A 15,698-nucleotide genomic window follows, 5' to 3' on the forward strand; every position below is an offset into this window, starting at 1 on the left:
TTGCATACTGACTGTGTAGTCTTGAAATACAGATCTGCATTACGTTTTATGGCTGCATAGAATTCTATTTTTCTTTAATTTCCCAATTGCCCGTAAAGATTGTTTCCAGTCTTCTGCTTTTTTTTTTTTAAAGATGGGCACCTGAACTTACATCTGTTGCCAATCTTTTGTTTTTTTTCCTCTTCTTCTTCTCCCCAAAGCCCAGTACATAGTTGTATATTCTAGTTGCAGGTCCTTCTGGTTGTGCTATGTGGGATGTTGCCTCAGCATGGCTTGGTGAACGATGCTAGGTCCACACCCAGGATCTGAACCAGCGAAACCCTGGGCCACCAAAGCACAGCACTCGAACTTAACCATTTTTCCATGAGGCTGGCCCCCAGTTTTCTGCTCTTTTAATCAGTTCTTTAGAGCTCTCCCATGTATGACTATAGATTTATAAAATTCTAAGTAAAATGATATAAAATAAAATTCTACATTACATCAAAAGAATTATTCACGCTTTGATTTCAATAATTGCTTTTCTAAAAGTTTCATTAAAAAAAATCTATCTGTTCATTCTTAATAATCTCTCATTGATAGTTTGTCTTTATAATTGTTCCCTTTTGTTTTTTTAATGTTGCATATCCTAGCTGTTCTGTCTGATCTCTGACAGGGCTTGGAGATCTAATCATGTGGTTTATGGTTTTCACTGAGACTCTGTCATCCTGACTTTCCCTTCTGAAGTGTTTGGTGATCTTTGATTTTGAGTTTGATCTTAATTGGTTGGAGTTATGTGGACCTAAAGTGGAAATTTAGGTTGTTTTCCTGGAAGCACTTCATCCGCCCTTTGAGTTCTCAGTTTAGTGGGGAAGTTCCATATTTCCTTTTCCAACCTTGCTGCTGGCCTGGGGCTGAGTTCCCTAATTAACAACTACCCTCCAGCAGCCCTGCTCATCTGCCTGCTGCCACTTGGGTACTAGCTCCAGCTCAGTTCACTTTTTAAAAAAAATTTGAGGAGGATTCTTGGAACTTTTTCCTTTGCCTCTTTTGAGACTAGCAGAGTCTCAAATAGTGTGTTCTTTCCAAATATTAGTTGTTCTGTACCAGAAGAATCTCTTGGAACACCTATAAGCAGAAAGTCAAAATCATTGTTTCAACAAATCTGTGGGTGCTTATGTGTGTCCCTCATCTGTCTCATTATGACCACAAAGAGGTTATTTCAGGAAAAGTCTTTTTCTGGTTTAGTTTTTAAAACATGATTTTGATGAGATTTGTCTTTATAATTATCTGTTATAGTTTGTTTACATTAGACATGCTGCTTTCTTTAAAGTCCTGTAAATGTTTGTCTACATGTAATAGTGTTTTAAGAATGTGTAATATAATAATAATAATGATCTTTGGTCCATTAGAAGTCTTTTTGCTTTTCTTATTGTAGCAGTAAGCCTTAGGGCATTCTTCGTTAGGCGTCTTAAAATTCTTCATTCACCAGCTTTATAGATTTCAAAATTCAAAATGGAGCAGTTATCCTTTAAAAGATGTATTGTGATTGTTTTCGGGATTGTAATTTCAGTAACATTCCCAGTTTTGCTTCGTTGGAAAGTTTAAAATTAATCATGGAATGAATATTTATTTACACAAATTTTATGGTGTGGTAAAGAAAAATAATTGAAGGGAATTTTAGAAAACATTTAATTCCTATATCACTGACATTTATAAAATAGTATTTTGTCAGACAAGTATTGAAGTACAGTTTATATTGGCAAATGTTGTGATTGCTTTTATAGTAATCTAAAATCTGTATTACATTAAAGCCCAGGAACGAACTTACTAAAAATGTAGGCTATGTGATAAATTTCTGAGCCATTTACGGATTGGGTTTTGAATATGTGAGTTTGTTAAACCATTGGGAATTAAAGATTCCAGCTGAACATCTCAAGTTTCTGAAACAGTATATTTTCTCAGACTTCATGAAATTGTTCTGTGTCATTTATACTTGCTTGGCTCAGCAGGCACAGCAATGAGGTATTTTTTATTTTATATTTGTTTTTCAGGGATCTTAGCAACATCAATTGTGAAGAGCTTGGTCCGTTGCCTCCTGGATGGGAGATCCGTAATACGGCAACAGGCAGAGTTTATTTCGTTGACCATAACAACAGAACAACACAGTTTACAGATCCTCGGCTCTCTGCTAACTTGCATTTAGTTCTAAAGTAAGTTTTTGAAACAATACATGGTAAAATGCAAGTTCTGAACAAGAGAAGACTGAGACATGCTTTTTGTAATAAATGTGATAGAACGTCTGCTCTCTTCAATTATAAATTACTTTTGTTGAACAAAACTTTATATAAGAGTGTGGCAAGTTTTACTCTGATATGAATATTTTAATCCTACTGTGTTTAAGTAGGAACCTGTCCTGAAATGTTAGGAAGAGGATCTGTATCAAAGGTGTACCCTAACACACCTGAAGAGACAGGCTGCTTTATGGGGTGATTTTTTCCCCCTGAGTGCATTAGAAATAGTTCCGGGATAGCTGAATCCATTCTAGAGGATTTTTTGGGTTTTTTTGGTCCTTCATTTTGAGGCCTTCTTTTCCATTTTCAGGACACAAGTCTTTATGAATGAGCTTGTTATGTACCCTTGGATTTTTTTTTAAATCAGCTTTATTGAAATGTAATTGACATGTGATAAACTGTGCCTATTTAAAGTGTACAATTTAAGTTTTGACACATTAGACACCCGTGAAACCATCACCACACTGAAGATAGTGAACATACTCATTATCCCCAAAAGGTTCCTCATGCCTCTTTATAATTCCTCCTGTCTCTTCCTGTGGGACTTCCACCTGTGTTAGTTTTCTAGGGCTGCCGTAACAAAATATCACGCACTGGGTAGTTTAAAACAGAAATTCATTCTCTGACGGTTCTGGAGGCTAGGAGTTAAGAGTCAAGTTCTCAGCAGGGTTAGTTCCTTCCGAAGGCTCTGAAGGAGAATCTGTTCTGTGACTCTGGAAACCTTGCTGTTCCTTGGCTTGTAGACACATCATCCCAATCTTTGTCTGCACTTGGCCTTCTGTGATGTTTCTACCCACAAAACTTCTGACACCAAAATGTGGGTTGTTTCCTCAAAGCTACCAATTCTCCAAGTCTCCAGACACCAAATGGGTGTACAGTGATTGAGTTCCATTTTGACACTACCTGGAGTTGGTGTCAGACCCCACAGGTTAAGGGCTCAGTCCCACAAAACTGTCCCTACTTCAGACGCCAATTGCAAGTCCTAAGCCTCTCACACGTCTTACCAATCGGTTATTAATCAGGCGTACCCATGACCTTCCTCTTGGGTTTGGTAATTTGCTAGAATGGCTCATAGAACTAAGGGAAATGCTTTATTTACTTTTCCCAGTTTGTTATAAAGGATACAACCCAGGAACAGCCAAATGGGAGAGACACATAGGGCAAGGTATGGGGTCAGGGATGCAGAGTTTCCATGCCCTCTCCAGATGGTTCACTTCTTCCAGCATCACAATGTGTTCACCAACCTGGAAACTCTCTCAACACCACCATTTAGGAGATTTTATGGAGATGCCATTATATGGGCATGATAGATTATTAACTCAGTCTCCAGCTCCTCTCCCTTCCCTAGAGGTTGGGGAGATGGGGTTGAAAGTTCCAAGCTTCTAATGAAGCCTCAGTGTTTCTGGCGACCAGCCCCCATCCTGAAGCCAACTAGGAGCCCACCCAGACGTACCTCATTAAAACAAAAAATGCTCCTGTACCCAGGAAACTCCTAGAGACTTAGGAGCTCTGTATCTGGAACTGGGGACAAAGACCAAACATTAGAAAAGACTTCTCTCTCTCACTCAGGAAATTGCAAGGATTTTAGGAGTTCTGTGTCAGGAACCCAGGACAAAGACTAAAGTGTATTTATTATTATGCCACATCTTCTTTCCTGTATGTCTGGATCCAGCTTTCCCTCTTCATTATAAGGATACCAATTAATTAGATTTAGGGCCAGCCTAATCCAGTATGACCTCATCTTAACTTGATTACATCTGCAAAGACCCTATTTCTAAAAGGTCACATTCACAGTACCAAGGGTTAGGACTTCACTGTATCTTTGTGGACACAATTCATTCAATCCACAACACACCCCATCTTCAGCCAACCACTGATTTGCTGTCACTATACATTAGTTTGCATTTCCTAGAGTTTTAGATAAATGGATTTGTACAGTATGTACCCTTTTTGTTTGGTTTGTTTTACCCAGCATAATTATTTGAGATTCATCTCTGTTGTTGTGTGTGTAGTTCATTTCTTTTCACCGCTGTATGGATATACCACAGTTTATTTAGTATCGGTTCATGGACAGTTGGATTGTTTGCAGTTTTGGGCTATGACAAATAAAACTATTACAGACTTTTATTTTAGGTCTTTGTATGGGCATACGCTCTCACTTCTCCTGGATAAATAAATATATGGGAGTAGAACAGCTGCATCATATGATAGATTTATATTTAACTTTTTAAAAATCTGCAGATTGTTTTTCAAAGTGCTTGTACCATTTGACATTCCCACCAGCAGTGTATGAGAGTTGTAGTTGCTCCACATCCTTGCTGAACATTTGGTATAGTTAATCTTATTAATTCTAGACATTCTAATAGGTGTACAGTGGTATCTCTCTGTAGTTTTAATTTGCATTTCTCTAGTAACTAATAATGTTGCGCATCTTTTCATGTGCTTATTTGCCATCTGTATAACTACTTTGGTGAAATTTTTTGCCTCCTTTTTTAAAAAAGTGAGTTTTTTTTAATTTTTGAATTTTGAGAATTCTTTAGATAATTTGAGATACAAGTCCTATTTCAAATATATGCTTTGGGAAGATTTTCTCCTAGTCCGTGACTTGTCTTTTCAATTTCTTAACAGTGTCTTTTGAAGAGCAGAAGTTTTCTTTGAAATTTTGATGAAGTTCAGTTGATCCATTTGTTCTTTTGTGGATTGTGCTTTTGGTATCTTATCTAAGAAATCTTTGCCTAACACAAGTCATTAAAAATTTTCTTCTGTGTTTCAGAAGTTTTATGGCTTTAGGTTTTACATTGAGATCTCTGATGGATTTTGAGTTAAATTTTTGTATCTAGTGTAAGGTATGTCCAAGTTCATTTTTTTTTTTTTTTGCATAGGATTAATACACTAGGGAGTATTTTCTAATATTCTGTTTTGATTTTGTTTATGTGTGTGTGTATTAAAAAAAACCCTTTATTATAATGTTTGTGAGAACAGTAACTAGTGACTTGTAATTTCACTAAAGCTGCATTTTCTCTGCATAGTTTTATGTTTAGGTATAAAATTTGGCCTGGTACATAAGAATCACTATATGTAAAGTAAGCTTGGGTGATCTGTTAGAGAAGAGGAGGTTGTTCTTTATTTCATCACAGCTTTATTGCCCTTTACCCGTAGGTCAGGAGATTGTGCTCTTATCTGTTGTGTATCAAATTAAACTCCAACTGAATCACTCGGTGTCTGCATAGACATCAATAGTGAATTATCTGACTTTTTATTTCCTGGAATTGATTGGAATTAGTAAGTTCATTATATCATAAGGTTCTTTAAAAAAATTCTTAGATGCAACTTACAGTGTTTTTTCCAGGACAAGAAAAATATCTCTAGGCAATGTGACTTTTAAAAATTATTATTATATTTCTCCTATACTTGGGAGATTATTATTTATGTTGTATATATTTTGCCATAATAAAAAGAAAAGTAGTCATTGTGTAAAGCTTTTAGACTTGTTTGTAAAGTGCTCATTACTCTGTGCCGGTAACTTACACGTGACCTCCCACATTCTTGTGGTCTAGACGGTAGTGTGTATAGGAGGAGTCCCTGCCAAGCTGCTAGCTCAAATGTTTGTTTCTTCCAGAGAGACAGGCTCTAGATAACAGGCATAGGGTTTGGCATATGCCTGAGTTTTAAAATGGGTGATGGTAAACTATGCAAAAGAAAATGGAAGTGGTATTTGAGACATTTCTTCTCAGTAGCTGTATAAAGCTTTATGGATAAAATTCCATTATCCAATTCCATAAATTCATATGGATTCTGAGAAACTTTGGAGAGAGTTTATTGTTGTCAAAAATGTCAAGCCAAGAATATAATAAGGCCTGGAAATGATATAGCTAGACTTGTTTCATAGTATGATGTATTTTAACCATCTAATAGCAGTCTTTTGTACTTAAAATACTTTAATATTTCTGTTTACTTTTAGTCGGCAGAACCAATTGAAAGACCAACAGCAACAGCAAGTGGTATCGTTATGTCCTGATGACACAGAGTGTCTGACAGTCCCACGATACAAGCGAGACCTGGTTCAAAAACTGAAAATTTTACGGCAAGAGCTCTCCCAACAACAGCCTCAGGCTGGCCATTGCCGCATTGAAGTTTCCAGGGAAGAGATTTTTGAGGTAAACTTACAAGTCTTATAGAGAAAAATTAAATTTCAGTGTTTTACTCTGTTTTCCAAGAATATTTCTGGGACTTACATATCTTTAGAATGGAAGAGTTTTCATTAATTTCTTTTTTAATCGTGGGGAGTAAAAACAATAATATCAGAAAGATTTAATATATAAGATCAACATTTAAATGGGATGAAGAGTGTGAGATGTTTCAGTTGGTTCAGCTTGGTCTCTGCATTTCAAGTACTTATTTGTTAATGAATTTTAAAAGGCCACAAATATTATCCATCCCTTACTTTCTAATTTTCCAAAAGGTGTAAAGGACTCATCAATCAGAAAATGACTTTGTTTAATTATTAGTAGACTACTTCTTTGATTTATTGAAAATCTTCCTTTCTCGTATATTCCTTTCTCTTTGGATTTTATGGCCCTGCTATCAGCTGCACAGTTCTTACATAATGAGTGGCAGAGGTCCAAGGGAGGCTTTCCCACTCATTAGAGGATTCCTGGGCAGGCTCTTTGGAGACTTGATCATCTTTTTCCCAAAGGATGAACTTTTGTCTCTCAGAACAGTTCTGAAACAGTTTTGTTTGTGGTCAGTCGTTTGTATTTTAAAGTAGTATAAAGTTGTCAATTTAATGAAGATGACATTAATGATTACTCACATTCTTTTGAAACTTTTTTTCTTACCTTTGCTTTCTACTGGTGCCTATGACCTAGAATTAGGTCAACCAACTTTTAAAGAGTTGGTACTTCTATCAGATTTTGTTTTTAATGTGAGTGGAATCATTACTATAGTTCATAAAACTTAAATATGGATTTTTGCAACTAGTAGGCTTCTAATATTTATCAAATGAATTGGTTTCAGTAGTATGAAGCTATATCCATTTTGTTTTTAGAAGTTCCATGAGGTTTCAAACACTTGGAGATTATCCATTGATTTGATTGTTGAACACATTTCACCTTATTTAAATAAATATATGTTTTATAGATGGAGTGGTAGGGAGAGTTTAAATAACAGGTTAAAAGCCCCTAGTAATAGTATTATATTCAATTTTTTTTTCAGGAATCATATCGACAGGTCATGAAAATGAGACCAAAAGATCTCTGGAAGCGATTAATGATAAAATTTCGTGGAGAAGAAGGCCTTGACTATGGAGGGGTTGCCAGGTGAAGACTTGCTCATCAATAAATGACATATGGATCTTTATACTTAAAAAATTTAAGATATCTCCTGTGGTATAACCTTCTCATTGATATTTATTTTCTAGAATAATATTCCCTAAAGTTTGCAATACAGAGGATATTCTAATAGATATATTCATAATGATGTTAGGATAGTACTACCACAGAAGAGTATGTGAGAACTCCCTAATGGATCATATAGCCCAGTGAGACTTTCTCTGAAATGTAGCTGCAACCCTACATGGAGTCTTGGTAGGACCTGCAGGCCCTATATTTTCTCCATCTGCCTCCTTTAATACACGTTATTCCTTCAGCTTTACGTTGTCAGGAACATCTTGAGACTTTAATGACATGTTTTCTAAACTGAATGCTGTTTCCCTTTGCTTCCATTGTCATGCTTTTTAACCTTGTTAAAGGAATGTTTGTATGTATGTATATGTATATATCATAAATGGTCCTTAAAACGTTTCAGTACAGAAGCTGTATGCTTCTGCTACATTCATACATCAAGTAATTTTTTTTCCAGGTGTGAGAATTCACTTTTATAAATGTAGCAGAAGCATCATAGGTTCTGTATTGAAACGTTCTAAGCGCCATCATGATAATTCTGCTCCCCCTAATCTAAATCCAGCCTAAATTAAATTTCTGTTTCTACCAAGTCCCATAATTGTTATTTAGCATTACTTGTTTTTACCTGTAGCCTTATTTTCCTTCTGTGACCTTTTTACCAACAAATGGATAGTTACTTTAGTTTGGATTTTTAGAATCGATCACTTGTACATAATACTTAGGACTTGATAGTTTCTTTGTGCAATTCTTCTGGTGTACTCATAGCTAGATTTTGAATGCTTGTTGGGAAAACTTTTAAATTATCTGCTGATGGAATCTAAATGCTGTAATTACATGTATAAGTAGTCAGTTATTTGTTGTTTATTTCTTAACCTCACTACCGTCAGGGTTTGGGCAGACTAAATGGGGTATGGCAGTGAACTGCTTTTTCTAATCTTTATTCCATAGTAGAACCCAAAAGTAATTGGGTTCTGCTCTTCTGTATGTTACAAATACTTGGTGAAACAAAAGAAAAATTTGGATTTTCTTTAAAAAAAAAAATGCGTATCTATCCAAAGAGCTTGAAGTCAGCAATTCCAAAAGTCCTGTGCACCCCAATGTTCATTGCAGCATTATTTACAATAGCCAAGACATGGAAGCAACCTAAGTGCCCATCAACAGATGAATGGATAAAGAAGACGTGGTATATATATACAATGGAATACTACTCAGCTGTGAAACAGAACAAAATCATTCCATTTGCAATAACATGGATGGACCTTGAGGGAATTATGTTAAGTGAAATAAGCCAGTTAGAGAAAGATAATCTCTGTATGACTCCACTCATGAAGCGTTTAAAAATGTGGACAAAGAGAACAGATTAGTGGCTACCAGAGGAAAGGTGGGGTGGGGGGTGGGCACAAAAGGTGAAGCAGTGCACCTACAACACGACTGACAAACATTAATGTACAACTGAAATTTCACAAGATTGTAACCTATCATTGACTCAATAAAAAATATGCATAAAAAGCATATGAGACACATCAGTGTCAGGTGAGCATTATGTGTGTTGGGAAGGTTGCTTACGTAGAGACCTCACTTTTCTTAATCTCGAGAGTAATGGTAGTGATTTGATTTAGATTCATGTTATAAAACTTTGAAATATTTTCCTTTAACTACTTTTTAATAGTATGTCACTGCATTTGCTAAAAATACATTATTCAATCTGTTTAATCTGTAATATCAGAACATATCACTTAAAACCTTTCCTGAGGAATGACAAGACTTGAGACTAGAACTACATCTTCTTAAGTCCTGGACTAGTGATTTTATTTCAGTTTCACCAAAATGAATAGCAAGTTATCTTTTATGCTTTGAAAAATATAAAGGATTTAATAAGTTTAATGTGATAGTCCTATTTATTATGAGGTTTTAAAAAACATTGATGTTCACTTGAAAACAAGAAGTGATAGGAATATCCCCCTAAAAACGCTTGCCCTTGTGTTCCTACCTATACCAAATGCCTTGCAATCTCTGACCACTTGTTTTTTTAATATTTTTGGTGAGGAAGATTGGCCCTGAGCTCACATCTATGCCAGTTTTCCTCTGTTTTGTATGTGGGATGCTTCCACAGCATGGCTTGATGACCGGTGTGTAGGTCTGCACCTGGGATCCAAACCTGCAAACCCCAAGCTGCCCAAGTGGAGTGTGCGAACTTAACCACTATGCCACCGGGCTGGCCCCCCTCTTATATTTTTCTCATGGTCTATTTTAGGATTTACACAAAAAAGATGATGAAATGGATAATGAAATTTCCTTACTAAAACAATACCCACAACAAAACACACCCTCATCTAAGTGAGAGTAAATTAATGCTATATTATATATCTATATAAACTAGTATAAATCTGCCATGATAGGGGCAGAGTAGGATAGTATAGATCACATGGATGTTTGGAAGTAAAATCGTATTCTTCCCTTTATCTTTTATTTACCATGGATTACAGACTTATTTAGCAAGTAAAAGTGACAGACCACTGGGCTGCACATCTGATGAGTAGTGGCACTTCTGGATAATATCTTTATACTCTCTGATGCTAAAATGTCATAAAATTGCCCAAAATTGAGTGAGAATTAACTTCAGTGTAACAAAATAAGAGTTTTCATTTGCTTTCTGCTCATGGTAGATTTTTCGCTATGATCTTATATAACTACAGTTAGTACTTTATTTTAAAAATTATTTGGTGAAATGATTAATAACGTATATTAATAAAAATGTATTCATTAACAAATAGTTCCTCTGTCACATCTTGTTTTCTAGGGAGTGGTTATATCTCTTGTCGCATGAAATGTTGAATCCGTACTATGGCCTCTTCCAGTATTCAAGAGATGATATCTATACCTTGCAGATCAATCCTGATTCTGCAGTTAATCCGGTAGGATTGGTGCCAGTGATGACATGAAGTAACTTGTGACCTCCAGTGCTTTAAATGTCAATGTAGTTGATGACATAGGATTACTGTCCTTGTCCTAGTCCCACCCTTCCACTCAACAATTCCTCCTCTAGGAGATTTTCCCAAGTAGACAATTGTAGATATGTGCATCTGTTTAGTGCTTCATTGTTTGTAGCAGCCCCAACTGAAATCAACGTCGTTGTCCAGAAGAGGGGAGGTGATTAATTATGACGTGAAGCAGAATGACAGTAATGGTTAAGAGCATAGATTCTGGAATTAGAAAGACCTGAGGTCATATTCTGGTCCCATGACTTACTAGCTTTGTGACCTTAGGCAAATTCATTGATTTAAGCCTCAATTTTAACATTGCTAATAATAATACGTATAGTTCGTACCTCAGAGAAGGGTTGTGACAATTAAATGGGACCCTGCACATTAAGTATTAAGCACAGAGCTATACATTTTTAACCCTATTATGTATTATTAAGCAAAAAAGTTAGCAGCTATTATTAATTTGCTGTTTTTGTATTATTTCTATCTTTCCATACAAGGGCATATTTTATACAACCACTAAAATGACATTGTGGGAAAACAGCTAATGACATGTAAAGATGTTCATGACCTATTAGGTGAAAGGAGGTTTCAAAATAGTACAATAGAATTTTGGTAAATATGTGTGTAAACATTGAAAGGCTCTACACTATGATGTTGGTGGTAGTTATCTCTGGGTATTAGATTATGGGTGATTTTTTTCTTTTTCACTTGTCTATATTTTCTGAGTATTTTGTAGTGAACGTGTATTATTTTTTAAAAAGAAACAAAAGATATTTTTTAGATAAAAGGGAGGTTTAAAGATGAGTTAAAAGATTACTTATTGCATAGAGAAGTAAGAGAAGTTTAAAATACAAATATCCAACTAACAAAACTTATCATGAAAGACCAAATCTATCCAAACGTGGTAGAAATGTTAGATTCATTGCAGGGAATCCTTTATAAAGGGAAGATATTTAGGTGAAGGTTCTGTGTGGGGAGTCCATTACTGCCACTGTAGTTATAACAACCCATGTTTGTTGAGTGTTTACTGTATACCAGGTCTAGTGCTGTGGGTTTCATCATCTCAAGATACTTTTTAGATACTATGGTTAACCTTCCTTTATCCAGATGTGGAAAATTAGTCCTACAGGGGTTATAATTTGCCCAAGTGTGCATAGCTAGTAACTGGCAGAATCAGGACTCTGGTCCAAGTTAGACACCAAATCTGTGCTTTAAATGTCTGATATTTTGATGTTCGATTTCTTTTAGGTCAAAGAAGTGGTAGGTTTTGGATTGAAAGCTTTTTTTCCATGACAGAGCCAGGATTGTAAGGAGCTCGGCAAGAGCTGAGAGGAGAGGAAGGGAACAGAATCTGTGTGTGATTTGATGAAAGCTACAGTGGGACTGTAGTTTGGGCTTAATTTCTAAAGATAAATTTTGCAAAGTGACTGTACCCTTTGAGAGAGATGTTGACTCCGGTGTAATATTTTATAGCAATGTAGAGTAACTTGAGCATGCCCTATAGAAACTGTCCCTAATGATTGCGCTTTGATATGATAGGCTATTCCATTTAAAGAGTTGCAAATTAGAGTATAAGTTGATACTTATAAAAATAGGTTAATGTTGCATAGAAATTTAATTTTTATTAAAAAATCCCTGGATAGTGTCTAACTTGAGTTTATATAAACTCTTTTCAATTTCAGGAACATTTATCGTATTTCCACTTTGTTGGACGAATAATGGGAATGGCAGTGTTTCATGGACATTACATTGATGGTGGTTTCACGTTGCCGTTTTATAAGCAGTTGCTTGGGAAGTCAATTACTTTGGATGACATGGAGTTAGTTGATCCAGATCTGCATAACAGTTTAGTGTGGATACTGTATGTATTGAGTCCTGTATCTGTTTGTTATAGTTAGAATATGAGCTTTTAAAAAAGACACGTTTCAAAATGAGTGTCCTTTTTTTTTTAATTTAAAAAACATGCACAGAAAATACTAAGAGTGATAATCTGAGTGATAGGACCACATAAGATTCCCTCTTTCTACTCCTGTCCTATATACTTCAAATTCCTAAAAGTTAGTGAGCGGTATTACTTTAAAAAGGAAAAAATCCTAGTATATTTTATTTTAGAAAGTACTTTATATAATGATTTCCTCAATATGATGCGAGTTCCATTCCAGTCCTACATGTGTTGGAATAGCAAATTCCTGCTCAAGTGGTGATTGTTGAAACCACACTTTTAAAAGGGTATTTGTAAGAACAAGTTCTGTTTTGCAGGAGGTCCTTAGTTTATGAAGATATATTGGCCACACTTATTTTTGCCAAATAGATGAGTGGCTTTCTCACTGGGGACCCTCAGGCGTTTGGTCACTTAGGGGTACCCAGATCTAGTAAGGCCTCTTATCTGAATGCCAAACATAACTGCAGTTTCCCTAGGTAAAGCCCAGCTTTGGCCAGGGCTCTTTCTCATTACTGAGGAGGTGAAATGTCCCCTGCGTTTATGAATGTTAAAGCTCTTTGACTCTTCTGTCCAGGAACTAGGAGATGTGGCAGCATGAGCACTGGGAAGAGGAGTCTGACTTTATATTTGACATGTCCTAAAACTATCTTAGTTTGATCTGTCTCACCAATTGATACATCCATAGGATCTGTATTTTAGATTTTCCAGTTAAGCATCTTTCCCTCTCTTTCCTTTCTAGTGAGAATGATATTACAGGTGTTTTGGACCATACCTTCTGTGTTGAACATAACGCATATGGTGAAATTATTCAGCATGAACTTAAACCAAATGGCAAGAGTATCCCTGTTACTGAAGAAAATAAAAAAGAATATGTCAGGTAAACACTTAACGTGTTCTCAAGCCTGAGAACTGTTTTAATGTTCTAGAATGGCAGTAGGGAAAAATATTTAAGTATTTAGGTAGTGTTAATTATCACTACAAAAGCGGCTTCCACAGAATTTAGTGGGGGCCGGCCCTGTGGCTCAGTGATTAAGTTCATGCACTCCGCTTTGGCGGCCCAGGGTTTCACCGGTTCGGATCCTGGGCGCGGACATGGCACCACTCATCATGGCCTGCTGGCACTCACAACTAGAATATACAGCTGTGTACTGGGGGTCTTTAGGGAGAAGAAGAAGAAAAAAAAAGATTGGCAACAGATGTTAGGTCAGGCGCCAAGCTTAAAAAACAAAAAAAAGAATTTAGCAAATTAAAAAGAGCCACCACTTTATTATTTTTCACAATTCCCTGAGTCAGTAATTTGGATAGAGAACAACAGGGATAGCACACTGCTCCTCCATGTGGTGTCAGCTGGGAGTGAAATGTCAAACTGACCTCTTTGCTCACCTATCTGATGCTTCTGTGAGGATGGCTCAAACAGCTGGGGGCTGGTTGGCTGGAAGGGCCACTCAGTCACCATCTGAGGCCTAATTCTCACTGTTCGCTGGGTTCCTTGGTTACCCTCGTTTTGTATCAGAGGCCTCTCACTCTCCCCATGGCCTCTCTCCCCCCAGCAAGATGGCCAGACTTCTTATGGGGTGGCTGGTTTTCCAGAGTACAAAATCAGAGGCTGTCGAATCTTTTTAAGGCCTAAGTCAGGAACTGTCCAACATCACTTCTGCTGTATTCTTTTGGTTAAAGTGTCACATGCCAGCCCAGGTTCACTGTTGGGTAGGGGCTGTACAAAGGCATGAAGACCAGGGCCATGTGGAGTGTAGCTACCACAGCTAGCAATACAGAAGCACTTAATCCTGTTGATAAATAAGCACATTGTGAGTTTAAGGGATAAATATAAGAAAATGTTCTTCAGATTTTATACAATCACCTGTTGATTGACGAATTTAGAAGTATTGGGTTAGATCATTTGGCTTATGGTAACTACAGTTCTTCTAAACATAAACTATGGTAGTCGTATTTAGGAGTTTGAACGTCACCGTATGTACACAGAAACATGCGCGCTCTACTCTTTTGTATAGGTTATGTCCCCAACACCTATTGGCTAAAACTTTCTCATGGACTGTTGAAGGGAGTGGACACTGGTGTAGCTTTTTTGGAAAGCAATTTGATAACAGCTGCCAAAGTGGAAATGCACCTGCCTGTTAACTAGCAGTGCCGTTTCTAGGAATCTGTTTTACAGAAACACATATATAATTAAAGAAATGTGAATGAAGATGTTCAATTAAATATTATTTGTAAAAAAAATGGAAAACAGCTAAAATGTTTTTAGAGGATAATGATAAATACATACATTCAACAGAATATTAGGTGGATATTTAAAAAAAAAGAAAGAGAAACTCTGCATAAGCTATCAGATTTAAAAGGCAAGTCTTAGAAGAATAACGTAGGAACAAAGTCTGTGTTGTTGTTTGATAATTATTTGAAAGATGTTCAGGAAAGCTCCCTGCCAAATAAAGTGTTTGCCTAGGATGAGGGAGTGGAGGTTGGAGGTGGTGGCCCTGGAACTTGAAAGGGAAAAGGGGATAGAAGAATGGACTTTCAGATTTTACTCTTGCTTCACATTTAATCTTTGATTTTTATTTTCATATATAATAAGCATGTATTACATTTCTAATTAAAACATAAATGAATAGGAATTTCCTGAATTTTAGTAGTGTTGTCCACATCCCGTGTGCACTACTCAGTTCCTAGTCCCATTCTCCAGGATTCAGTTTTGTTTACAACACACAGTAAGTATCCCTTACCAAATACAGTTTTGAGATTTAAAAAAAAAATTACAGGGGCCAGCCCAGTGGTGCAGCTGTTAAGTGTGCATGTTCTGCTTTGGTGGCCCAGGGTTCACCAGTTCGGATCCCAGGTGCCGATATGGTACCGCTTGGCAAGCCATGCTGTGGTAGGCATCCCACATGTTAAAAAAAAAAAAAAAAAAAAGGGAGAGGAAGATGGGCATGGATGTTAGCTCAGGGCCAGTCTTCTTCAGCCAAAAAAAAAAAGGATTGGCAGCAGTTAGCTCAGAGCTAATCTTCCTAAAAAAAAAAAAAATTACCAAGAAAAACTTTTTAAAGATGTGCACTTTTGCTGTCCCCTTAAACAAACTAACAAA

General features: G+C 36.5%; 1 protein-coding gene across 2 annotated transcripts in view; it reads left to right on the top strand.

Annotated features, from left to right (window-relative positions):
* SMURF2 (SMAD specific E3 ubiquitin protein ligase 2) overlaps positions 1-15,698 on the top strand; it is a 115,555-nt gene that overhangs the window by 91,605 nt on the left and 8,252 nt on the right. For both annotated transcript variants that reach the window (XM_023652198.2, XM_070227043.1), the window contains exons 10-15: positions 2,031-2,189; positions 6,232-6,427; positions 7,485-7,588; positions 10,473-10,587; positions 12,342-12,520; positions 13,341-13,478. In XM_023652198.2, the coding sequence (XP_023507966.1) occupies positions 2,031-2,189; positions 6,232-6,427; positions 7,485-7,588; positions 10,473-10,587; positions 12,342-12,520; positions 13,341-13,478 (891 nt within the window). The remainder of the gene's footprint in view (positions 1-2,030; positions 2,190-6,231; positions 6,428-7,484; positions 7,589-10,472; positions 10,588-12,341; positions 12,521-13,340; positions 13,479-15,698) is intronic.

Source organism: Equus caballus, chromosome 11 (genome assembly GCF_041296265.1).
Source record: "Equus caballus isolate H_3958 breed thoroughbred chromosome 11, TB-T2T, whole genome shotgun sequence".
Lineage (NCBI taxonomy): Eukaryota > Metazoa > Chordata > Mammalia > Perissodactyla > Equidae > Equus > Equus caballus.